General features: G+C 42.0%; 1 protein-coding gene across 1 annotated transcript in view; it reads right to left on the bottom strand.

The window, feature by feature from the left end:
* Positions 1–27,413, bottom strand: part of LOC128705522 (cytochrome P450 4C1-like) — a gene marked incomplete at its 5' end in the record, with an annotated part of 195,074 nt that overhangs the window by 106,357 nt on the left and 61,304 nt on the right. The window contains 1 exon segment of the mRNA XM_070096505.1: positions 4,023–4,191. Coding sequence (XP_069952606.1) covers positions 4,023–4,191 — 169 coding nt within the window.

Below are 27,413 nucleotides of genomic sequence, written 5' to 3'. Positions count from 1 at the left end.
CTTTGTAAATACGCATGACATCTGCCATTTTCCACTTGTCTGGCACTATGCCAGTTTGTAGTTATATTTTGAAAAAATTAGACAGAGGTTTGCTAAGTTCCTCTTTACATTTCTTTAAAACCTTGCAAACAGTTCATCAGGGCCTGTGAATTTGCTAGGTTTTTATTTATATATTTGTCTATGGACCATGTCACTAGTTACCCTAATCTTGCATTGTTTATTATCATCCTGTTCTAAATAATTTATTATTTCTAGAATTTTTTTAGTATTTTTCTGAGTAAAAACTGAGAGGAAGTAAGAGTTAAAAATTCACACATTTCCTTATCGCTGATAGTGATCTGATCTGAGTTACTTTTAAGTGGGCCTAACTTGTCCCTAATCTTATTTCTGTATATGCGAAAAAAAACTCTATAGGGTTAGTCTTCCAATCCCTTGCGACTTTAGCCTCATAATCCCGTTTTGCTTTTATTATTCCCTTTTTTATTTCTCTTAACTGCCTATCGCCTCTTTTCATACGCCTATATATGCCTCTCTTTTGACCAATGCTTATCCATCTTCAATAATTTTTGTTAGATCTAATTTCCGTACTTTGAGCATAAGTTTTCTGGGCAGCTAGAACTATGCTCTGAAAAACGACATATTAGCAACCATCACCACTTACTTGACCCATACTCAGGTCATTCCAATTCAGCCTACCCTGGTAATTTCTCAGCCCCATGACATTGTCCAAGTGGAAGTCTCGCACAGAGTCTTGATTACAGTTATTTCGGTAATTCTATGATATATTGAAACTAAATGAATTGTGATTGCTTTCCCTAAGTTCATCATTAGCCACAAGATTAATAATAAGAATACTAATAATATAATAATATCTTCATTTACTATAAGTACATGTACATGGTATAAAGTACATGTACATGTACATGTACATGGTATAAAGGTAGGATCCTGGGACCTTGTCCCAGGATCCTACCCACACCAGTTGACTTACTTCCAGGTACCCTTTAACTGGTGCAAAGAAGCATGCCCAATGTTTGTACCTGCACTGGGAATCGAACACAGACGAGCGAGAGCTTTAGCGACCAGGCCACACTGGCAAGAACCAAGTCAAACACTTGTGGCCACTGATCTCCTCTGGTTCTCATGGAAACCTCACATTATCACCCTAAAAGGAAATTGCCATAGCTGGCTGAACCTCCTTAAAATCCTAGCTCATCTTCAGCGGCAGGCAGATTGTCGAATTCTCCTTCTACTGCATTCAGCTCTAATTTTATCGAAACTAGATAAACTTGAGACCATTCATCTTCTATGATTATGTTTATGTCTAGATGCTTTTCACTCCTCCCCTGTTGAGAGCCTATATGTTCCATCCTAGAATAATCACCATCATTCCCATTTTGTTCACTGTCATAATATTCATGATCCTTCTACATACAGGATAGTAATGGACATTACTAGAGGTCCATTATTACTTCGCCGCCCCTATTTAATCTGTCCCTTTTCTCATCATCACTTGCTTTTGGCTTCTCTTTATATGTACATCTAGGATCTTTTCTCTTTTTCCTTGCGAAGTTTCGACAGTTTGTGTCTGTTCTTTTCCAACTCTGTGCGTGAAAGATCAAATACCTACAGTGGCTTCTCGCTCCCTTTCTCTTAACCACTTCCGTTCTCATTCTCGGGCCATTGCAGTTTACACTGTTGGTTCTAAAACCTCTGACAGTTTTGGGTTTACATTAGCAGTGTTCCCAGACAGTGTTGTACTAGGTTATTTATTAGACTAAGCATTTTCAAACCTGAACTGTATGCAGTTTTCATAGTGATTATCTGTACTTTGGATGTGCCACATTTCTAGCAACGAGCAAGCAGATTCTGCTGTGCGATCAATGGTACACAACCTTCCATTTTCATACAGAGTTATTCCATTCTCAGATTATTTTGGTGTAATCTCTAGTCACCTTCGCAACAGTTAGCCTCAACGGTGGTATGAACTGATTCATAACCAATTACACTCTATCAAGCCGAGTTGCTGAGTTTAGGATCCTGGTCTTCCTCTTATCATCGATGTCATCGTTGGGAGACAACGCTTACCCGTCTTCACATCGGGCACACACGTCTCACTCATGGGTATCTCGTGGAGAGTAGCCCATTTCCTCTCTGTGTAAATTGTCAGGCTCCAATTTCAGTTTGCCTTATTCTGTTGAACTGTCCAGTCTATCAGCAAGCATGCAGAATTTACCTTCGACATCGTCACCGCTCTAACACCATTACTTTATCTTCCACCTTTGACAGAGACTTCCTCTTTGTTTATATGACAGCAACAGATTTATTACACAACCTTTGATTATAATCCCTTTAGTAGTCTTCACCGACTTTACAACGTCTACCCAGCAGTGCTGCATGACCCTGCTGGTTTAGTACTTAATTTTGATAATAATTATAATAATTATAGGTAGTAGGTTGGTAGACAGCAACCGCCCAGGGAGGTACTACCGTCCTGCCAAGTGAGTGTAAAACGAAAGCCTGTAATTGTTTTACATGATGGTAGGATTGCTGGTGTCCTTTTTTCTGTCTCATGAACATGCAAGATTTCAGGTACGTCTTGCTACTTCTACTTACACTTAGGTCACACTACACATACATGTACAAGCACATATATACACACCCCTCTGGGTTTTCTTCTATTTTCTTTCTAGTTCTTATTCTTGTTTATTTCCTCTTATCTCCATGGGGAAGTGGAACAGAATTCTTCCTCCGTAAGCCATGCGTGTTGTAAGAGGCGACTAAAATGCCGGGAGCAAGGGGCTAGTAACCTCTTCTCCTGTATATATTACTAAATTTAAAAGGAGAAACTTCAGTTTTTTCTTTTGGGCCACCCCACCTCAGTGGGATACGGCTGGTACGTTGAAAGAAGAAGAAGAATTATAATAATAAAAATAATAATAATAATAAGTGAACAATTTTTAAAATACAAAAAAGTGTTCTTTGATGCTGTTATGGAGCTTGAAAACAGACAGGGTATGATGAGGTATGTTTACCAACATCACATCCTCTACGAACCAGTGGTAATTTACTGCAACTATAAAGAGTATTTACGAGGAAAGTGTGACACTGGTTCTGGTTCAGTTGTTTCATATACATAAGTTGTTAAAAGAGAAGTGAATGTCTGAGTGTTACATACAAGTATTATATTCAAATACTGAGATTAATTTTAGATTTTTTTTTTTGTAGATGAAACCGAGCTTTTCGGAGATTGAGGAAAAATAAAAAAGTAAACAAAGAAAAAGTAAAAAAAAATTTTGGGGATGTGGTTCCACCTAAAAGTAATGAGATGTAAATAAAGACAAATGCAGGTAATGAAGGGGTGGAAAAAAGGAAAAGTTAGTAAGAAATACAGAGTATTCAGATACTGAATATATGTAAATCACAATAAATGAATGAAAGAGAGTTGCAAGAGTTTCAAACAGTAGGTAGACAAAGAATTTTAAAAGTGAACGCAGAAAACAAAGAAGTAATGAGAATATTTGCAAGTATAAGACATATAAAACTGGAGGTCAGACTAAAAGGAAAAATTACAGAGGAAGAAAATAAATGCATTGAGAAGAAAATTACAGGAGCATTGCGGAAAAAAATGCTTATTAATAAGTGTTTGTCAGCACTTTTAGTGTAAATACAAGTGAAAAGTTGTAGGAACTGCATTACCATCTAGTAGGTTTAAAGATTAGAATTAGAGCACAGTGTATAACCTAAAATATGAGTCTGTGATGGTTCTGATAGCTAGAGGTGATTAGGTCAGGGACAACCAAAATACAAATTTCACAGGTGAATAAAAGAGGGAAATGTAGTGTTAGAAATATGAACATGAAAGTCATTTTTGCTTATTCGTAGGTAAGTAGCTCCGATATGGTAGCAGCTGCTTAATCATCGTATAGGCTATACGTTATCAATGGCCAGTGCCAGGAAAAATCTCTGTGACAAGCGAATTAGAATTACTTCAGCAATGTTGGATAATGTCTTTTGCTTACCTATGACAACATCCTCTTTAAGTTTTCTGGAGATAAACGGGGCAGGTGGGAATATCCTCAGCGCCTCCTTGATACACATCTCCGTGTACTTCAACTGATGAAGGTCTTCCCAGGTGACGGGACTGTCAGCGCTGTCAAATATACCGTCCAGCTCCTCCTGTACTCGAGCCTAATTGGAAAAATTCTCAGTAATAACCGTAGTTAATTTAGCTTAAGTATAAAAGACTATCGACTACAAAAGCTGCGTAGAGCTTCATTTCACCCATAAACAGATATATAAAAATACTTTAATACCTACACTAGTTGACTAACATTGTATATACACTAATAAACGATTAGTGAAATACCACATGGACTGAAAATTTAAGACCATGTACAAGAGATTTATGTATCTGAGTCTAAATCATAGATCTCGCCTCTGTAGAGGAGCCTTTGACGCTGCAATATACAGATTTTTTTACCTTGTGTTTAACAGTTCTTTTCACAGGGAAAGTTCAAAAATATTTTGAATGGGAAGTACTTAGAGGTGTCAAGTTGACTTGAGGATGAGGGAAAGATGTTAAGGAGCTTGTCTTGAAGATGCGATTATATTATGTTTTTCATTTGGAAGACCTGATGAAATTTTTTGGGCTCCAACCCTTTCCCAGGAAGATTATATTCATATTTTCACGTCATCATTCAAACAACAGGGAAAAAATAACGATAGTATGATACGCAGGATACTCCTATACATTTTAATTCAATATCGAGAAGTTGATGAATTAGACAGGTTAGGATGGGTCCCATTGTCACCACAAATGCAAGTTTTTACAGATGAATCTCTCGCCAGCTTGGCCGTCAGTCATGATTATGGCTTTGAGGAGACGAGAGCTAGAGTTCGTCACGGCTATGCTGGCGGTAGATTCATCTATAAAAAAAAATTGTTTCACATGTGTCTAATTCATTCACACTAATATCTAGTCATCAGTTAGACCTCCTGACCATCTGGAAACCAGTGTTTCTCACCTTGCTATTTGGGTCCGAAATTTCCCAAATCTGGAAATCTTTGTATCACTGGCACATACCCCTTCACCTGCCAATCTATGGATTGTAGCTCCCTCACCTAACTACCTGCCTACAGTGACCCCTCTCAACTATCGATTTGGGAACAATGTGACCTTCATTTGGAAATCTGGGTATCATAGTGTAATAATATCGAAAATTGTGACCTACTGCAGGGTGCAGACTGAAGCCCACAAATATACAATATACATTTTATGTATTATTATTATTGTTATTATTATTATTAATATTATCAACAGTAGTAGTAGCATTAGTAGTAGTAGTAGCAGTTGTAGTTGTAGTTGTAGTTGTTGTAGTAGTTGTTGTAGTAGTAGTAGTAGTTGTTGTAGTAGTAGTTGTTGTAGTAGTAGTAGTAGTTGTTGTAGTAGTAGTAGTAGTTGTTGTAGTAGTAGTAGTTGTAGTAGTAGTAGTAGTTGTTGTAGTAGTAGTAGTAGTTGTTGTAGTAGTAGTAGTAGTAGTTGTTGTAGTAGTAGTAGTAGTTGTTGTAGTAGTAGTAGTTGTTGTAGTAGTAGTAGTAGTTGTTGTAGTAGTAGTAGTAGTTGTTGTAGTAGTAGTAGTAGTTGTTGTAGTAGTAGTAGTAGTTGTTGTAGTAGTAGTAGTTGTTGTAGTAGTAGTAGTTGTTGTAGTAGTAGTAGTTGTTGTAGTAGTAGTAGTAGTTGTTGTAGTAGTAGTAGTAGTAGTAGTTGTTGTAGTAGTAGTAGTAGTAGTTGTTGTAGTAGTAGTAGTAGTAGTTGTTGTAGTAGTAGTAGTAGTAGTTGTTGTAGTAGTAGTAGTAGTAGTTGTAGTTGTAGTTGTTGTTGTTGTTGTTGTTGTTGTTGTTGTTGTTGTTATAATGACTTGATATCAAAAAAGTTCATTTATTTGCTGCAGGAATAAGATGAAGTTTGCGATATCTGTGTGAGTTTGGATGCTACTCTAACTTTACATAATGCGTGAGGTGCGTACGTGGCATATAATACCTCGCTATCATTGAGACACTTATGCAACACATGGTAATCTTTATTGAAGAAACGTTTTGCCACACAGTGGTTTCATCAGTCCAATACAAAGTAGAAATGGGTAAGAAGAGGAGGAGTTCGAGGAAATCAGTCCCTCAACCTGGAATCGATGTGTTCAGTCCATTACTCTTGTAGGAAGTACAGCATAGGGCCAGAGAGGTGGCTTATATACTGCGGTGAGATGAGTTGAAGCAGGAGGAGGCGGGGTCACAGTGGGACCTGCCACTAGTGTAAGTAGGTCGTCGTCCAAAGGTTGGACAAGCGTTGAAGTCTTTGTACCAAGATCCCATTATGCTGCAGTGTCTGACAGATGTGATGAATGGTTTTGAAAACTTCTCTGGCCCTATGCTACAGTTCCTACAAAAGTAGGGGACTGAACACATCGATTCCAGGTTGAGGGACTGATTACCTCAAACTCCTCCTCTCCTTACACATTTCAACTTTATATTGGACTGATGAAGCCACTGTGTGGCGAAACGTTTCTTCAATAAAGATTCCCATATGTTGTTAGGTAAGACACATATGCAACAGTTAGACAACTTTATTCCGAAACGTTTCGCCTACACAGTAGGCTTCTTCAGTCGAATACAGAAAGTAGGCAGGAACAGTAGAGATGTGAAGACGATGTAATCAGTCCATCACCCTTAAAGTCGTAGAATTTGAGGTTGTCAGTCCCTCGGCCTGGAGAAGTTCAGTTCCATAGTCAGGAACTATCTGAAGATCAAGCGACAGTGCGGAGACTTAAATACTGTCGGAAGGAGAGGTGCAGGGTAGTAGTAGTAGTAGTAGTAGTAGTAGTGAGAGGCCACTGAGAGGTCATGTCCCTCTCAGATCCAACCCTTCTCACTTGAAAAGCTTGTCCAAGGAGTTTTCTGTACCAAGATGCCACGTGTTGCAGTGTCTGACAAGATGAACATCAAAATGGTATACAATACCGACAGGTTGTTAGGTAAGACACATATGCAACAGTTAGACAACTTTATTCCGAAACGTTTCGCCTACTGTGTAGGCGAAACGTTTCGGAATAAAGTTGTCTAACTGTTGCATATGTGTCTTACCTAACAACCTGTCGGTATTGTATACCATTTTGATGTTCATTCCCATGTGTTGCATAAGTGTCTCAATTCTTCATCACAGCACTAGCCAGGGACGTGCAGTCAGGGCAGCATGGGTTCGAGTCCTTGGCTAGTGCAGTGTTGCCATATATATATATATATATATATATATATATATATATATATATATATATATATATATAGGAGAGAGGAGCTATCGACGACGTTTCCGGAAGTGACATGTACACTCACTACTTTTCTTATCATGCTTCCTCTGTTAAGAAAAGTGTTCATATCTCCCTCTTTCTCCGTGCTCTGCCCATTTGTGATTCTCAGTTCCTTGAATCAGAAATTTGCACTCTTCTTAATTCATTTTCCCGTCTTGGCTACCCTTCCCATTTCATCGACTCTGCCTTCTCACGTGCTAAACGGATTTTTTTCTCTCCCAAACTCTCTACTCCTGGGTACCCTGTGGAAATGCAAACACATATGCAGTTTAATGTGATCCTTTTTTGACAACGTTTCGCCCACACGGTGGGCTTTTTCAAGTCACAAAGAGACCTACCTGGGGTGGAAGGTACGCGAGTATTTATAGTCAGGTACAGAATGTTGAGGTCAGGTGGAGAATGCTGCATCTGATGATCTACCGAGTGGGGTTATAGAGTTTAAAATCTTGGGTAGCTTGGAAGGGAGATTGGATAAGTTGTGAGCAGACCTTCTGCAGTGTTCTTCCATTCCTATGTTCCACCACAGGTAGATCTGAAGATTGAGACACTTATGCAGCATATGAGAATGTTAGGTAAGACACATATGCAACAGTTAGGTATCTTTATTTCGAAACGTTTCGCCTACACAGTAGGCTTCTTCAGTCGAGTACAGAAAAGTTGATAGAAGCAGAAGATACTTGAAGACGATGTAATCAGTCCATCATCCTTAAAGTTTTGAGGTGGTCAGTCCCTCAGTCTGGAGAAGAGCATTGTTCCGTTGTCTGAAACAATATGAAGTTGAAGTGACAGGATGGAGCCTTTATATAGTGCCAGGAGGTGAGACGTAGGATGCTTTGGGAGGGCAGGTCCTTCTCAAACCCAGCCGTTCTCACTAGTAGAGGTCGTAGTTGATGGTCTGTACCAAGATACCCTTGTGTTGCAATGTCCGACAGAATGAACATTAAAATGGTATAAAATACCGACAGATTGTTAGGTAAGACACATATGCAACAGTTAGGTATCTTTATTTCGAAACGTTTCGCCTACACAGTAGGCTTCTTCAGTCGAGTACAGAAAAGTTGAGAGAAGCAGAAGATACTTGAAGACGATGTAATCAGTCCATCACCCTTAAAGTTTTGAGGTGGTCAGTCCCTCAGTCTGGAGAAGAGCATTGTTCCGTTGTCTGAAACAATATGAAGTTGAAGTGACAGGATGGAGCCTTTATATAGTGCCAGGAGGTGAGACGTAGGTTGCTTTGGGAGGGCAGGTCCTTCTCAAACCCAGCCGTTCTCACTAGTAGAGGTCGTAGTTGATGGTCTGTACCAAGATACCCTTGTGTTGCAATGTCCGACAGAATGAACATTAAAATGGTATAAAATACCGACAGATTGTTAGGTAAGACACATATGCAACAGTTAGGTATCTTTATTTCGAAACGTTTCGCCTACACAGTAGGCTTCTTCAGTCGAGCACAGAAAAGTTGATAGAAGCAGAAGATACTTGAAGACGATGTAATCAGTCCATCACCCTTAAAGTTTTGAGGTGGTCAGTCCCTCAGTCTGGAGAAGAGCATTGTTCCGTTGTCTGAAACAATATGAAGTTGAAGTGACAGGATAGTGCCAGTGAGAACGGCTGGGTTTGAGAAGGACCTGCCCTCCCAAAGCAACCTACGTCTCACCTCCTGGCACTATATAAAGGTTCCATCCTGTCACTTCAACTTCATATTGTTTCAGACAACGGAACAATGCTCTTCTCCAGACTGAGGGACTGACCACCTCAAAACTTTAAGGGTGATGGACTGATTACATCGTCTTCAAGTATCTTCTGCTTCTATCAACTTTTCTGTGCTCGACTGAAGAAGCCTACTGTGTAGGCGAAACGTTTCGAAATAAAGATACCTAACTGTTGCATATGTGTCTTACCTAACAATCTGTCGGTATTTTATACCATTTTAATGAGCATATGAGAATCTTTATTCAGGAAACGTTTCGCCACACAGTGGCTTCATCAGTCCAATACAAAGAGGAAGGCGTAAGGAGAGGAGGAGTATGAGGTAATCAGTCCCTCAGCCTGGAGTCGATGTGTTCAGTCCATCAATCTTGTAGAATGTACAGCATAGGGCCGTAGACATGGCTTATATACTGTAGTGAGGTGAGGTGAAGCAGGCGGAGGCGGGGTCATAGTGGTACCATCTTCAACTTGTAATAAAGTTGGTAGAATTACCGACAATATGTAAAGTAAAAGGACACAAGTGCAACTAATGTGACATTTATTGTGGCAACGTTTCGCTCTCCAGGAGCTTTATCAAGCCATTACAAACAATACATGGACACAGAGGGTATATAAAGGCTCAGAGTGAGGTGAATACTAGTGAGGTACCATTTCGATGTTCACTAGTGGTAGTAGTAGTAGTAGTGGTAGTGACAAAAGTAATACTTTTGTCACTACCACTACTACTACTACTACTACCACTAGTGAACATCGAAATGGTACCTCACTAGTATTCACCTCACTCTGAGCCTTTATATACCCTCTGTGTCCACGTATTGTTTGTAATGGCTTGATAAAGCTCCTGGAGAGCGAAACGTTGCCACAATAAATGTCACATTAGTTGCACTTGTGTCCTTTTACTTTACATCTTCAACTTGTCGGTTTTTCAAACCATTCATCACAACTGTCAGACACTGCAGCATCATGGGATCTTGTTACAAAGAATTCTTCAACTCTTGTTCAACCTTTGGACGAAGACCTACTTCGACTAGTGGATGGTACCACTATGACCCCGCCTCCGCCTGCTTCACCTCACCTCACTACAGTATATTAGCCATGTCTACGGCCCTATGCGGTACATTCTACAAGATTGATGGACTGAACACATCGACTCCAGGCTGAGGGACTGATTACCTCATACTCCTCCTCTCCTTACGCCTTCCTCTTTGTATTGGACTGATGAAGCCACTGTGTGGCGAAACGTTTCCTGAATAAAGATTCTCATATGCTGCATAAGTGTCTCAATCTTCAACTTGTCGGTTTTTCAAACCATTCATCACAACTGTCAGACACTGCAGCATCATGCGATCTTGTTACAAAGAATTCTTCAACACTTGTTCAACCTTTGGACGAAGACCTACTTCGACTAGTGGATGGTACCACTATGACCCCGCCTCCGCCTGCTTCACCTCACCTCACTACAGTATATAAGCCATGTCTACGGCCCTATGCTGTACATTCTACAAGATTGATGGACTGAACACATCGACTCCAGGCTGAGGGACTGATTACCTCATACTCCTCCTCTCCTTACGCCTTCCTCTTTGTATTGGACTGATGAAGCCACTGTGTGGCGAAAAGTTTCCTGAATAAAGATTCTCATATGCTGCATAAGTGTCTCAATCTTCAACTTGTCGGTTTTTCAAACCATTCATCACACAGGTAGATCTGTTTGTGACCTGAAAAAACCCTACTGTGTGGGCGAAACGTTGTCAATAAAGGATCACATTAAACAGCATATGTGTTTATATTTCCACTGTGTCGGTATTTTATACTATTTATTTCCATCCTGGGAACCCTCCTGTCCTCTGCCTTCCCTATATTTCCGGTCTTTCTAATCTCAACAACTCTCTCAGTTCCTAAGACATCAAACTTACATTTCGCCAGACTAACATTCTTCAAACCAATCTAGTTCATACCTCTCCTTCCTCTATAGATTCTCCTGGTGTCCACTCTATTTCTTGTTCCTCTTGTTCTCTTCAGTACTTTGGAGAAACTGGCCATTCTCTTTCTGACAGACTCAAGGAACACAAAAGTAGTGTTAGGCTTGCCGACACCAACAGTGTTTTTTTCTGTCATGTCAGAGATTACAGACATCCTATTGACTGGTCTTCTGCTAAAACTGTCTACCCTACTTTTAACTTTCGCATTTGCCATCTGGGTGAATACTCCCTTATACACAACTTTCCTTGTTTGAATCTCAGTCCTGGCTTTGTCTCTGTAGATTCCTTCCTTTCAGATTACATTGTAAAACGCTCCAAACTTCAGAACACCCGTGACTTAACCTGATTCTTTTCTCCCCCTTATCCATATTCCCCTTCCTTCTTTCCTCTTTCTCTTTTGGGTTTTCTTTCTTCTGCCTTGGGTATTTGATCCATTATTATTATTATTTTCCCCCCTGTGTTCTTGTTCCTACCCTTTGTGGGCTCCTATCTCCCTTGTAGTGATCCTTTCTTAGTCTTTGACCGACTCCACTACTGCTACTACTACTGCTACTACTACCTCTACCACTACCTCTCTTCTTCCTTTCCCTCTACCTCTTTTGCCCTGTCCCTGTCTGCTGACATATATATACTCCCTCCTTCTCCCCTTCTGTTAGTGTGACTTTGTAAATGGTCCAAGCCGGACCGAAACGTGGCCTAAGCTCCTCTCTCCTATTTGCGGGATGTTTGTGCATGGCTTGTATTGTCAAATCGCGAAAAGTAGTGATTCCCAAACTAAAGTGGCAAGAAAAGAACTATTGTTCCATGATTGACTGGAAGACTGAACTCAAAACTGAGACTCCTTTCATTACTTCTCTATCAGATCAACAGCTTCTTAAAATTACTGCGACTCCACTGGAGGTGCCCAAGTGGCCAAACAATACTAAAGCTGAAGATTGAGACACTTATGCAGCATATGGAAATCTTTATTCAGGAAACGTTTCGCCACACAGTGGCTTCATCAGTCCAATACAAAGAGGAAGGCGTAAGGAGAGGAGGAGAATGAGGTAATCAGTCCCTCAGCCTGGAGTCGATGTGTTCAGTCCATCAATCTTGTAGAATGATGGACTGAACACATCGACTCCAGGTTGAGGGACTGATTACCTCATTCTCCTCTCCTTACGCCTTCCTCTTTGTATTGGACTGATGAAGCCACTGTGTGGCGAAACGTTTCCTGAATAAAGATTTCCATATGCTGCATAAGTGTCTCAATCTTCAACTTGTCGGTTTTTCAAACCATTCATCACAATACTAAAGCTGTAAAGTAAAAGGACACAAATGCAACTAATGTGACATTTTATTGTGGCAACGTTTCGCTCTCCAGAAGCTTTATCAAGCCATTACAGTAATGGCTTGATAAAGCTCCTGGAGAGCGAAACGTTGCCACAATAAAATGTCACATTAGTTGCATTTGTGTCCTTTTACTTCACATATTGTCGGTAATTCTACCAACTTTATTACAATACTAAAGCTGTTGAGAGAGATAAAAATGATAACTGAAGCTTGCTGAGAGTAAGACACATTTCGTACACAACTGAAGCTTGCACTGAAGTGACCGGACAGAAGGCAAGAGACGGATATATCAGGCAAAAAATATTTTCAAAGAAAGTGATGCCCAACTTCCACACCAAGAAAGACTTCACTTACAACTTGTAATAGTTTAAAATTAAATAGTTGATAATTGCTACAACCCATCTACATTTGATTATTCAGTCTTCACAACCAAAAGTGATATAAACCAATAAATTGTAGCTAATTGTTTTGAATGGTGTATAATTTGGCGAAAAGTCATTAACATAAGAACATAAAAATGGAGGAACACTGGCCCATACATAGCAGGTCCTTATCAAAATGACCTCTACCCAAAGATACCCAAGAATTTACTCCCGTACCCAATGACACAAATCAAACCCAGCCCCTCCCACTCATACATTTGTCCAGTCCCCTTTTAAAGCTGCCCAAAGTCCTAGCCTCTATCACCCCACTGGGAAGACTGTTCCACGCATCCACAACTCTGTGAACATTAAAATGGTATAAAATACCGACAGATTGTTAGGTAAGACACATATGCAACAGTTAGGTATCTTTATTTCGAAACGTTTCGCCTACACAGTAGGCTTCTTCAGTCGAGTACAGAAAAGTTGAGAGAAGCAGAAGATACTTGAAGACGATGTAATCAGTCCATCACCCTTCAACTTCATATTGTTTCAGACAACGGAACAATGCTCTTCTCCAGACTGAGGGACTGACCACCTCAAAACTTTAAGGGTGATGGACTGATTACATCGTCTTCAAGTATCTTCTGCTTCTATCAACTTTTCTGTACTCGACTGAAGAAGCCTACTGTGTAGGCGAAACGTTTCGAAATAAAGATACCTAACTGTTGCATATGTGTCTTACCTAACAATCCACAACTCTGTTAGAGAACCAGTACTTACCTATGTCCTATCAAAATCTTAATTTATCCAACTTAAATCCATTTTTTTCTGGTTCTTACCTGGTTCGACACCATTAGTACTTTATTAATATCTCCTTTGTTTATGCCCGTCTTCCAAGTAATATCTCCTCTCATTCTACGCCTCTCCAGAGAGTGGAGAGATTCCTTACACAGTAAATCATTTTAGTCATTCTTCTCTGTATGTTCTTCAATGAGTCTATATCCATCCTGTAGTAAGGGGACCAAAACTGAGCAGCATAATCTAAATGAGGCCTCACTAGTGATGTATAGAGCTGTAAAATAACTTTTGGACTTCTGTTTCTTATACTTCTTGAGATGTGATGAATGGTTTGAAAAACCGACAAGTTGAAGATTGAGACACTTATGCAGCATATGGGAATCTTTATTCAGGAAACGTTTCGCCACACAGTGGCTTCATCAGTCCAATACAAAGAGGAAGGCGTAAGGAGAGGAGGAGTATGAGGTAATCAGTCCCTCAGCCTGGAGTCGATGTGTTCAGTCCATCAATCTTGTAGAATGTACAGCATAAAGCCGTAGACGTGGCTTATATACTGTAGTGAGGTGAGGTGAAGCAGGTGGAGGCAGGGTCATAGTGGTACCATCCACTAGTCGAAGTAGGTCTTCGTCCAAAGGTTGAACAAGTGTTGAAGAATTCTTTGTAACAAGATCCCATGATGCTGCAGTGTCTGACAGTTGTGATGAATGGTTTGAAAAACCGACAGGTTGAGATGAATGGTTTGAAAAACAGACAAGTTGAAGATTGAGACACTTATGCAGCATATGCTGCATAAGTGTCTCAATCTTCAACTTGTCGGTTTTTCAAACCATTCATCACAACCGACAAGTTGAGATGAATGGTTTGAAAAAACCGACAAGTTGAAGATTGAGACACTTATGCAGCATATGCTGCATAAGTGTCTCAATCTTCAACTTGTCGGTTTTTCAAACCATTCATCACAACTGTCAGACACTGCAGCATCATGGGATCTTGTTACAAAGAATTCTTCAACACTTGTTCAACCTTTGGACGAAGACCTACTTCGACTAGTGGATGGTACCACTATGACCCCGCCTCCGCCTGCTTCACCTCACCTCACTACAGTATATAAGCCACGTCTACGGCCCTATGCTGTACATTCTACAAGATTGATGGACTGAACACATCGACTCCAGGCTGAGGGACTGATTACCTCATACTCCTCCTCTCCTTACGCCTTCCTCTTTGTATTGGACTGATGAAGCCACTGTGTGGCGAAACGTTTCCTGAATAAAGATTCCCATATGCTACATAATTGTCTCAATCTTCAACTTCTTGAGATAAATCCAAGTAATCTGTTGGCCTTGTTGCGCACACTAAGGCACTGCTGCCTTGGCTTTAGATTTCGCTTATCATGACTCCCAAGTCTTTTTCAAATTCTGTATGATCAAGCTCTGCTTCACCTAGTTTATAGATTCGAGGGTTATTTTCATTACCAAGGACTTCATCGGCCATTTTTCAGACCAAAGCATTAATTTATCCAAATCCTCCTGGACTTCATTGTTATCTTCCTCAGAATGAATCATGCAGCCTATCTTTGTATCATCAGCAATTTTGATCATGTCACTCGTAATCCCTTCATCAAGGTCATTAATTTAAGAGGGTTTAAAACTGATCCTTGTGGAACGCCACTAGTGACTTAACCACATTCAGATTTGACCCCATTAATGCAAACTCTCTGCTTTCTATTGGTAAGCCATGCCTCTATCCATGCTAGAACTTTACCTCCTATACCATGAGCTGCCACTTTTCTTAAGAATCTCTTGTGAAGTACTCTATTGAAGGCTTTACTAAAATCGAAATAAACAATATCATATTCATTATCACAGTCTACTGCCTCATATGTTTTATTGAAAAATGTCAGTAAATTTGTCAGGCAGGAACGACCTCTCGTGAACCCATGCTGAGATTCATTAATCAAATTATGCTCTTCAAGGTGACTTCTAATAATGTCATCTATAATTGATTCTAATAACTTGCCCACTATAGATATCAGGCTTATTGGGCTGTAATTTGAAGGAACGGATTTATCCTCTGATTTGAATATAGGAACCACATTAGCCATCTTTCACAACTCTGGCACAACACCAGTAAGGATAGAGGCATTAAACACAGTCGTTAATGGCTGACCAAGTTCCATCTTGCATTCTTTAAGTACCCTGGAAAACAACTCATCGGGTCCCAGGGATTTATTTTGCTTCAGTTTGTCTATCTGTTTGATAACCATGTCCCTCGTGAGAGTAATATTAGTTAATTTGAATTCATCAGGAACTGATTAACTGTTAATTTCTGGAATCTCCTTTATGTCTTCCTGTGTAAAAAGTAACAAAAAAGAGTCATTAAATAAGGAGCACATTTCCAGTTCGTTATCCGTCAGCTGTCCATTCCCAATTTTCAGAGGTCCTACTTTTTCCTTCACCTTCGTCCTATACACTTGAAAGAAACCCTTTGGATTGGTCTTTGATTCATTAGCAACTCTAACTTCATAGTCACATTTAGGCTTTCTAATCCTTTTTTTACTTCTCTTTTAAGCTGAACATATTGGTCAGTAAGGTTAACCTCTCCTCTTCTGGTGCGCCTATAAATTCCCCTTTTCTCCCCTAATAGATGCTTTAGCCTCCTGTTAACGCACTTGGGATCGTTATTACTAGACCTAATTTCTCTCTGGGAAATGCATATACTGTGAGCACGTTGTACATTATCAAGAAAAAAAATCGTAAACGCAGATCCCATCGTAATCATAAGTATGATCATCGTCAAGAAAATCATTATCTAGATAACCCCAATCGAGATTACACAGATGTTCCCTAAGTCCATTATAATCGGCAGAACTAAAATCAGAGATTTTTACTGTATTATCATTATTCTTATATTCCCAGTTAATGCTAAATGTGATGGATTTGTGATCACTTGCGCCAAGCTCTTCAGTGATCTCCAGACTATTTACGAGTGTTTCTTTATTTGACAAGACTAGGTCTAGCAAATTATTACCTCTGATAGACTCTGTTACACACTTCTTCAGAAAACAGTCCTGAACTGTTTCCATAAAGTCACTGGACTCTAGATTACCGGTCAAAGAATTCCAGTCAGTTTGACTAAAGTTAAAATCCCCTAGTATCACTACGTTATTGTGTCTAGAAGCCCTAACAATTTCGTCCCAAAGAAGTCTCCGTCTATCGTGATCCAAGCCTGGAGGTCGGTATATTACACATAGAATTAGTTTTTCTTGACTGCTGGGTAAATGGAATGAAATGGTTTGAAATTTTGCACAAAAGTTTGTTGTGACCATACAAATAATGCCTGAAAAGTGCAGCTTGTATCTCTAAATTTTGTATTTTTTTTCAATGTTCCCTAATGTGAGTGCATACTATTTGTAACCTATTTGTGGTTGCAGGGGTCGAGTCCTATGACCCTCTCTCTGATTTTCTAATTCCACTGCCTTACAACTGACTGAAGCATTGTGGCCTCTTGCTGAGTCCCCTCCCTGGAACATCCAGTCCTTGTCCACCTTGTCTATTCCACGCAGTATTTTATATGTCGTTATCATGTCTCCCCTGACCCTCCTGTATCTCTCCAAACAGGTGCTGCATACTCCAATGGGCCTGACATACACGGTTTGTATGCTGTTCTCAGGTTTGCCAGGCGCCCATTTTTTCTGAATGCTTCCGGAGACATGCTCCTATCTTTCTCCTTGATGTTTGAGCCACCTAGCCTATACTCTGTCTTGGTCTTCTGTGCCCTTCCCTTATCTTCATACTTTGCATTTGGCGTCCATTTGCTGTGTCCAGTGTCCAGGTCTCTTTGAAGTCCTGCCTGTCCTCATCAGATTTAATTCTCCTCATTAACTTCACATCATCTGCAAACAGGGACACTTCTGGTCTAACCCTTCCGTCTGTGTAGCACTCACCCCTAGTCACAGGTGCCCACTGTGTTACACTCGTTGGGTGGCTGAAGAAATACTTCCTAACATCCCTGTGATTTGTCTGTGTCCCCTTTGTTGCTGTGTTCCATCTCTGGAACATCCTGTCTTTGACCACCTTGTCAATTCCTCTCAGTATTTTGTATGTCGTTATCATGTCCCCCTATCTGTCCTGTCCTTCAGCGTCGTCAGGTCGATTTCCCTTAACCTCTCCTCGTAGGACATACCCCTTAGCTCTGGGACTAGTCTTGTTGCAAACCTTTGCACTTTCTCTAGTTTCTTTACATGCTTGGCTAGGTGTGGGTTCCAAACTGGTGCCGCATACTCCAATATGGGCCAAACGTACACGGTGTACAGGGTCCTGAACGATTCAGTATTAAGATGTCGGAATGCTGTTCTGAGGTTTCCCAGGCGCTCATATGCTGCAGCAGTTATTTGGTTGATGTGCGCTTCAGGAGATGTACCTGGTGTAATACTCACCCCAAGACCTTTTTCCTTGAGTGAGGTTTGTAGTCTCTGGCCCCCCTAGACTGTACTCCGTCTGCGGTCTTCTTTGCCCTTCCCCAATCTTCATGGCTTTGCACTTGGTGGGATTGAACTCCAGGAGCCAATTGCTGCACCAGGTTTGCAGCCTGTCCAGATCCCTTTGTAGTTCTGCCTGGTCTTCGATCGAATGAATTCTTCTCGTCAACTTCACGTCATTCGCAAACAGGGACACCTCGGAGTTTATTCCTTCCGTCATGTCGTTCACAAATCCCAGAAACAGCACTGGTCCTAGGACTGACCCCTGTGGGACCCCGCTGGTCACAGGTGCCCACTCTGTCACCTCGCCACGTACCATTACTCGCTGCTGTCTTCCTGACAAGTATTCCTTGATTCATTGTAGTGCCTTCCCTGTTATCCCTGCTTGGTCCTCCAGTTTTTGCACTAATCTCTTGTGTGGTACTGTGTCTTTTTAGTATGATAATAAGATGTTATCTTCATTATAGAATAATAAGAAAATATTATAACCTTTATATTATAATAATAAGGTAAAAGGACCCCAATGGAAATAAGTCACTCTGTCTGACTTTTTTGGGTTATCCTAGGTTCTCTACACATATGCTGCTATGTATGATAATTCTATGTAACTGTATTGTGTATACCTGAATAAATTTACTTACTTACTTACTTATTCTTGCAGTCCAAGAAGATGCAATCCACCCACCCCTCTCTCTCTGGTCTTACTGCTGTCACCTTGTCATAGAACTCCAGTAGGTTTGTGACACAGGATTTCCCGTATCTGAAACCATGTTGGCTGCTGTTGATGAGATCATTCCTTTCTAGGTGTTCCACCATTCTTCTCCTGACAATCTTCTCCATGATTTTGCGTACTATACATGTCAGTGACACTGGTCTGTAGTTGAGTGCTTCATGTCTGTCTCCTTTTTTAAAGATTGGGACTACATTTGCTGTCTTCAATGCCTCAGGCAATCTTCCTGTTTCGATAGATGTATTGAATATTGTTGTTAGAGGTACACATAGTGCCTCTGCTCCCTCTCTCAGGACCTATGGAGAGATGTTATCTGGCCCCATTGCCTTTGAGGTATCTAGTTCACTCAGAAACCTCTTCACTTCTTCCTCGGTTGTGTGTACTGTGTCCTGCACCTGGTGGTGTGCCCCACCTCTCAGTCTTTCTGGAGCCCCTTCTGTTTCCTCTGTGAACACTTCTTTGAATCTCTTGTTGAATTCCTCACATACTTCACAGTCATTTCTCGTTGTCTCTCCTCCTTCCTTCCTTAGCCTGATTACCTGGTCCTTGACTGTTGTTTTCCTCCTGATGTGGCTGTATAACAGCTTCGGGTCAGATTTGGCTTTCACTGCTATGTCGTTTTCATATTGACGTTGGGCCTCCCTTCTTATCTGTGCATTTCGTTTCTGGCTCTTCGACTGCTCTCCTTATTCTCCTGAGTCCTTTGCCTTCTATATTTCTTCCATTCCCTAGCACACTTGGTTTTTGCCTCCCTGCACCTTTGGGTGAACCATGGGCTCATCTTGGCTTTTTCATTATTCCTGTTACCCTTGGGTAAACACCTCTCCTCAGCCTCCTTGCACATTGTTGCTACATACTCCATCTCATTAACTGGCTTCCCTGCCAGTTCTCTGTCCCACTGAGCCTCGTTCAGGAAGTTCCTCATTCCTGTGTACTCCCCTTTCTTGTATTATTATTATTATTATAATCAAGGGGAAGCGCTAAACCCGGAGGATTATACAGCGCCTGGGGGGGGGATGTGGAAGGCATTCAGGCTTAATTCGGGGAACTGGAGCACAGATCCAATTCCCTAAATCAAGAGCCCCTCACCAACATCAAGGAACCTTCCTTGAGGGGTCCCTTTCTTGTAGTTTGGTTTCATTTGTCCTGGCCTTCCTGCTTCCCCCTCCACTTGTAGCTCTACTGTGTATTCGAAGCTCAAAACCACATGATCGCTGGCCCCAAGGGGTCTTTCATATGTGATGTCCTCAATATCTGCACTACTCAAGGTGAATACTAAGTCCAGTCTTGCTGGTTCATCCTCTCCTCTCTCTCTTGTAGTGTCCCTTACGTGTTGGTACATGAAGTTTTTCAGTACCACCTCCATCATCTTAGCCCTCCATGTATCGTGGCTTCCATGTGGCTCCAAGTTCTCCCAGTCGTTCTCCTTGTGGTTAAAGTCACCCATGATCAGGAGCTTTGCCCTGCATGCATGAGCTCTTCTGGCCACTGCAGCCAGTGCGTCAACCATCGCTCTATTGCTCTCGTCATACTCTTGCCCTGGCCTCCTGCTGTTCTGTGGTGGGTTATACATCACTGCAATTACCACCTTGGGACCTCCAGAGTGAAGCGTTCCCGCTATGTAATCACTTTCTTCTCCACTGTCTCCTCTCTCCAGCTCGTCAAAATTCCATCGGTGTTAGATCAGCAGTGCCGCTCCTCCACCCCCCTTGTTCCTTCTGTCTTTCCTCTGGGTCTGGTATCCCGTTGGAAAGATGGCATCTGTTATCATACCTGTAAGCTTGGTTTCTGTGAGCACTATGATGTCCGGTGATGCCTCTGACTCTTTCGTGCCACTCCTCCAACTTGTTTGTTATTCCATCAGCGTTTGTGTACCATACCTTTAGTTTCCTTTCAAACACTGTGGTTTGGGGGGCCTGTGAGAGTGGGAGACCTGGTAGCATACTGTGGGATTCTATGGTTGGGGGTTGGGTGGAAGCTGTGGGTATGGATTGTAGTGTGTGATGGGATGGTGTGATAGGTTGTGGGGTTCTTGCTGCTCTGTTCTGTGTGTGTGTTTGTGTGTGTGCGTGTGTGTGTGTACTCACCTAGTTGTACTTACCTAGTTGTGGTTGCAAAGGTCGAGTCCAAGCTCCTGGACCCGCCTCTTCACTGGTCGCTACTAGGTCACTCTCCCTGAACCTTGAGCTTTATCATACCTCTGCTTAAAGCTATGTATGGATCCTGCCTCCACTACATCGCTTCCCAAACTATTCCACTTCCTGACTACTCTCTGGCTGAAGAAATACTTCCTAACATCCCTGTGATTCATCTGTGTCTTCAACTTTCAACCGTGTCCCCTTGTTGCTGTGTCCTATCTCTGGAACATCCTGTCTTTGATCACCTTGTCAATTCCTCTCAGTATTTTGTATGTCGTTATCACGTCCCCCCTATCTCTCCTGTCCTCCAGTGTCGTCAGGTTGATTTCCCTTAACCTCTCCTCGTAGGACATACCTCTTTGCTCTGGAACTACACTTGTTGCAAACCTTTGCACTTTCTCTAGTTTCTTTACGTGCTTGGCTAGGTGTAGGTTCTAAACTGGTGCCGCATACTCCAATATGGGCCTAACGTACACGGTATACAGGGTCCTGAACGATTACTTATTAAGATGTCGGAATGCTGTTCTGAGGTTTGCTAGGCGCCCATATGCTGCAGCAGTTATTTGGTTGATGTGCACTTCAGAAGATGTGCCTGGTGTTATACACACCCCAAGATCTTTTTCCTTGAGTGAGGCTTGTAGTCTCTGGCCCCCTAGACTGCAGTCTTCTTTTCCCTTCCCCAATCTTCATGACTTTGCACTTGGTGGGGCTTAACTCCATGAGCCAATTGCTGGACCAGGTCTGCAGCCTGTCCAGATCCCTTTGTAGTTCTGGCCTGTGTGTGTGTGTGTGTGTGTGTGTGTGTGTGTGTGTGTGTGTATGTGTATGTGTATGTGCATTCATAGGTGTGTGTGTATGTTTGTGTTTAAGTGTATGTGTGTGTGTGTGTGTACTCACCTAGTTGAGGTTGCAGGGGTCGAGTCCTAGCTCCTGGCCCCGCGTGTGTGTGTGTGTATGTGTAGACATCCTGTACTGTCTGCACAGACAGCCTATGCTGTCTGCCAGCTTAGTCCATATTTTCCACCACTAAAGTGCTGCCGTCTGGGCCTGCCCAAGTCTGGGGGATGCTGGGCCCACACACTCACACAGCGGCCAAGCAGCAAGACAGAAGGCGTACTAGTTCTCCCCCTCGTGAGCATGGTCCTACCCGAGCCATGGGCAAACACACAAGCCTGTGTACCCACCACGACATAGCAGATAAACAAAGAAGCCTCGGGAAGACGTCTATCATTCACACCCCGCTTCCAGCCACCAATTAATTGCGTTATAAATGGTGGCAGTGGTGGGATGTGAGTAGGGCGAGCATGGGCGAGGCAAGGGAAGTACAGTAGTAACAGGCGAGGGGACAGTCGCACGCGTTTGTGCTCCATCAAAAACTGCGTGTCTTGATAGTAGCAGAAGGAACAGAATGCAGGAAATAAGCGTGTGCAACCATAAAGTGCATATACTCCTTTGAACAAACAAAAAAGAATATCAGTGAATGCTAAATAGGAAAATATGGATTATAGTGTCACATGGGGAGTGCCGGTGGAGAAACGGTTACCGTGGGAAATAGACCTGACCAGCACTAGTGAATTATTGCCGGATGTCGACACAAGTGGAAATAAACAAATATCGATCTATCTATAAGTAATATAGTGAGTGACAAGGATATATATGTGCAGTGACATAGTGAACTAAATTGTAGATAAGAGTAATCTTAATTATCCCCAAGTATAGCGTACAATATATAATGTAGATAGGGGAATATCTTACAAGCGACTGGCACTAGCGAACTATTGCCAGAGGTCCAGTGAAGTGTTAATAACGGATAAGTAACTACTATAGTCATAAGATATGAAACGAGTGGTGGTAGCATTGAGGTGCAGGGAATCACAGCATACATAAATTGAGCATACAACCGTTACCTCTACTAATCAGGAAATAATCTTTTCCATAGAAGTGTAGGGTAAAGTTAGCATAGGCCTAGCTGCTCTGTAAATAATAAAACAATGATCCCAGTATAACGCAGTGAAAAGTGTATTTTGAAAGAATACAGTGTATATCCTTGAGATAAACAGTGTACAGCACTACATAAAAGGAATTTAAATAATAATAATAATAATAATAATAATAATAATAATAATAGTAATAAAAAAATAATAGTGAAGTGTGGCAGTGTGGGCAAGTCCTGGCCGGCTCACACCCACCACCCACCCAACACCACCACCCACATACTGCAAACTTGGTTCGTATAAATACATCTTGCATATTACTGGCACAAGCAAGAGAAAGGTAAAGCGGAAATCAGTTTTCTTCCGTGGCATACAGAGTGTAGCAGGATACAGACAGGATGTCAGCACAGCATATATGTGGGACATGTAAAAAAATCCTTGGAAGGAAATTCAGAATCATATGCAACCTATGCTCTTCCAAACACCATATCTCTTGTACTAGACTAAATTCAGCCTCAAAAAATGACCTCGAACTAGCAAGGTGCTTCTGGTTGTGCAATAAAGATGTAGAACTTTGGGCAGGTATCAGAAAGGTACTAAGGAGAGTAATAAATGATAAAAATAATCAAGAAAACAAGGATGACCTCTTGGATAGTCTACCAAAAATATATAAAACATGGGAGCAAGAGATAGTGTATCAAAAAATGCAGAATGTCCATACCACAACAGATGACTCGAAACTATCTAGTCACCCACATGGTGCTAAGCCAGACCCATCCCCCAGTCATAGCACTAATACCCACAGTGCTGGTGCTGGCCCAGGCTCCCCCAGTCATAGCACTAATACCCACAGTGCTGGTGCTGGCCCAGGCTCCCCCAGGCATAGCACTAATACCCACAGTGCTGGTGCTGGCCCAGGCTCCCCCAGGCATAGCACCAATACCCACAGTGCTGGTGCTGGCCCAGGCTCCCCCAGTCATAGCACTAATACCCACAGTGCTGGTGCTGGCCCAGGCCCAGCCGCTGACCCAGACCCAGCCCCCAGCCTTACTGCCAGCCCAGACTCTCCTAGGGACACTACCCTAACCACCACAAAAACAGTAAATATACAACCATCTAAAACCGTAAATATACAACCATCATTGCACAAGACCGTGGCCCACAGTACAGATGTTGGAGAGGAGTCTCCTCCTTCTTCCTCTACTGGGGAAAGTAGATGGAATCCAGGCATCTGTAAGCATGGAATAACAGGGGGAAACGATGGGACATGCAACTTTGACCATCCCAAAAAATGTAGCGACCTCCTGTCTAAAGGAGTGTGTCGTTCTTCTTCCTGTACTTTCTTTCACCCAAAAATGTGCCACTCCTCGGTCCTCCAGAAGCAGTGTTACAACATCGAGTGCCCTGCATACCATCTAAAAGGGACCAGGAGGCACAGACCCCACAAGACAAACAATAGTAGCTACGACAACCCAACTCCAGGTGATTTTTTAGTGGCAGGAAACGAAAAAAGAAAATGGAAGGAAATAACAAAAATAGTCCACCACCTTGGAGCCTTGTTGGACTGGAGGCGCAGCCAGTGGCCACCCATGGCCCTCCAGAATTACAACTACTGATGCCAATAACAAAATCCCCCCAACAAACACAGAATACAACCTCGTTCATATTTGCTAATATACAGGGCCTTAAGCCATCCACCAACAACAAAATACATTTTATCAGTGGACTTCTAGTGGAGTCTAATGCAATGTTTGCAGCCTTCACAGAGACTCACACAAAAGATCACTTTGACAGTGAAATATGGATAAGTGGTTACAACCTTTTTAGATGCGACAGAAAAAGGGGGGTTGGCCTGAATGTCAAAGAGTCCCTTATCTGCACGGAGTTGCTGAACACCACAAATGAGGTAGTTGAAGTTCTATCAATAAAGATCAAGAACCAAAACCTAGTCATTGTGGTTGTATACAAGCCACCAGATGCAACCTCACAACAGTTCAAGGAACAGCTACTGAAAATCGATTACTGTTTGGAAAACCTTCCAGCTCCATCCCCAAACATCTTACTGCTTGGTGATTTCAACCTAAGGCATACAAAATGGAAGAATGTAGCAAATAATGTTATAGCTGAAACAATCCCCGGAGGTAGCGCAGATGAAAGGTCACACACACATGAGCTACTAAGTCTCTGCGAAAAACACACCTTAAGCCAGCATATAGTGGAGCCAACAAGACTAGAAAACACACTTGACCTTATCTTCACAAATAATGAGGACCTGATAAGAGACATAAGAATATCAAAAACAACTAATTCTGATCACAATCTAATCGAAGTCCAGACGTACATGCATAGGGGTCCTGAACAGCAGAATGCATGTACCTGTGAAGGTGTCTTCACAAAATACAATTTCAACAACAAGAACATCAACTGGGACCAGGTAAACCATGTCCTAAACGAAACATGTTGGGAAGATGTCTTAAATGACATGGATCCAAACCAGTGCCTTGAAAGGATCAACTTCCTGGTAGCCGAAGCATGTTCTAGGCATATTCCCCTAAGAAAGAAAAAGAGCAGGAGTAAACTGGAGAGAAAAAGACGCTCCCTCTACAGAAGACGACGAAGAGTCACTGAGCTCCTCAGAAGTGCTAGAATATCTGATACAGGAAAGGAGGCGCTGACCAGGGAAGTGGAAACTATCGAACTTAAGCTAAATGACTCTTACAAGAACCAGGAGAGGCAGGAGGAGCTTAAAGCTATTAGTGAAATTGAAAGAAATTCAAAATATTTCTTTTCATATGCCAAAAACAAGGCAAATACCACATCTAGTATCGGGCCCTTACTCAGACAGGATGGGACGTACACAGATAACAACAAGGAAATGAGTGAAATATTGAAATCCTAGTACGACTCTGTGTTTAGTGAACCATTAATCGGTCTGAGGATCGACGACCCAAATGATTTCTTCATGAATGAGCCTCAAAACTCCATAAATGTATGCCAGATTTCCGACATTACCCTAACTCCGATAGATTTCGAAAAAGCCATTGACAACATGCCTATGCACTCAGCCCCGGGCCCAGACTCGTGGAACTCTGTTTTCATTAAGAACTGCAAGAAACCCCTCTCGCGTGCCCTAAGTACACTATGGAGGAGGAGCTTGGACATGGGTGAAATTCCACAGTCACTTAAAACAACGGATATAGCCCCACTCCATAAAGGTGGCAGCAAAGCATTAGCTAAGAACTATAGACCAATAGCTCTGACGTCCCACATCATAAAAATCTTTGAAAGAGTGCTAAGAAGCAGGATTGCAAATCACCTGGATTCCCAAAATCTGCACAATCCAGGGCAACATGGGTTCAGGGCAGGTCGCTCCTGCCTCTCACAACTACTGGATCACTATGACATGGCCTTGGATGCACTGGAAGAAAATCAGAATGCAGATGTAATATACACAGACTTTGCAAAAGCATTTGACAAATGCGATCATGGCGTAATAGCCCATAAAATACGTGCTAAAGGAATAACTGGGAAAGTGGGGAGATGGATCTTCAACTTCCTAACAAATCGAACACAAAGAGTAGTGGTCAACAGAGTTAAATCGGAGGCTGCCATAGTGAAGAGCTCTGTTCCACAGGCACAGTACTCGCCCCCATCTTATTCCTTATCCTCATATCAGACAAACAGAGATATACCCCACAGCACCGTATCATCCTTTGCAGATGATACTAGGATCTGCATGAGGCTGTCATCTGCTGAGGACGCGGTTAACCTCCAAGAAGATATAAACAAAGTTTTCCAGTGGGCAACGGTAAACAATATGATGTTCAATGAGGACAAATTCCAACTACTCCGTTATGGAAAACTGGAGGAGATAATAACTAGAACAGAGTATACTACTGACTCCGGCCATACAATAGAGCGGAAAAATAATGTAAGGGACCTGGGAGTAGTAATGTCTGAGGATCTCACTTTCAAGGATCACAACAGTGCCACGATCGCACGTGCAAAGAAAATGATAGGATGGATAATGAGAACTTTCAAAACGAGAGATGCCAAGCCCATGATGATCCTTTTCAAATCACTTGTTCTCTCTAGGCTGGAATACTGCTGTACATTAACATCTCCATTCAAAGCAGGTGAAATCGCAGATCTAGAGAGTGTACAGAGATCCTTTACTGCACATATAAGTTCTGTCAAGCACCTTAACTACTGGGAATGCTTGGAAGCACTTGACTTGTACTCGTTGGAACGAAGGAGGGAGAGATATATCATAATCTACACTTGGAAAATCTTGGAAGGAATGGTCCCAAATCTGCACACAGAAATCACTCCCTACGAAAGTAAAAGACTGGGCAGGCGATGCAAAATGCCCCCAATAAAAAGTAGGGGCGCCATTGGTACACTAAGGGAAAACACCATAAGTGTCCGGGGCCCAAAACTGTTCAACAGCCTCCCATCAAGCATTAGGGGAATTGCCAATAAGCCCCTGGCTGCCTTCAAGAGAGAGCTGGACAGATACCTAAAGTCAGTGCCGGATCAGCCGGGCTGTGGCTCGTACGTTGGACTGCGTGCGGCCAGCA

This window comes from Cherax quadricarinatus, chromosome 53 (genome assembly GCF_038502225.1).
Source record: "Cherax quadricarinatus isolate ZL_2023a chromosome 53, ASM3850222v1, whole genome shotgun sequence".
Classification (NCBI taxonomy): Eukaryota; Metazoa; Arthropoda; class Malacostraca; order Decapoda; family Parastacidae; genus Cherax; species Cherax quadricarinatus.
The sequence above is the reverse complement of the archived record's forward strand: the minus strand, read 5'-3'. Positions and strand labels throughout refer to the sequence as shown.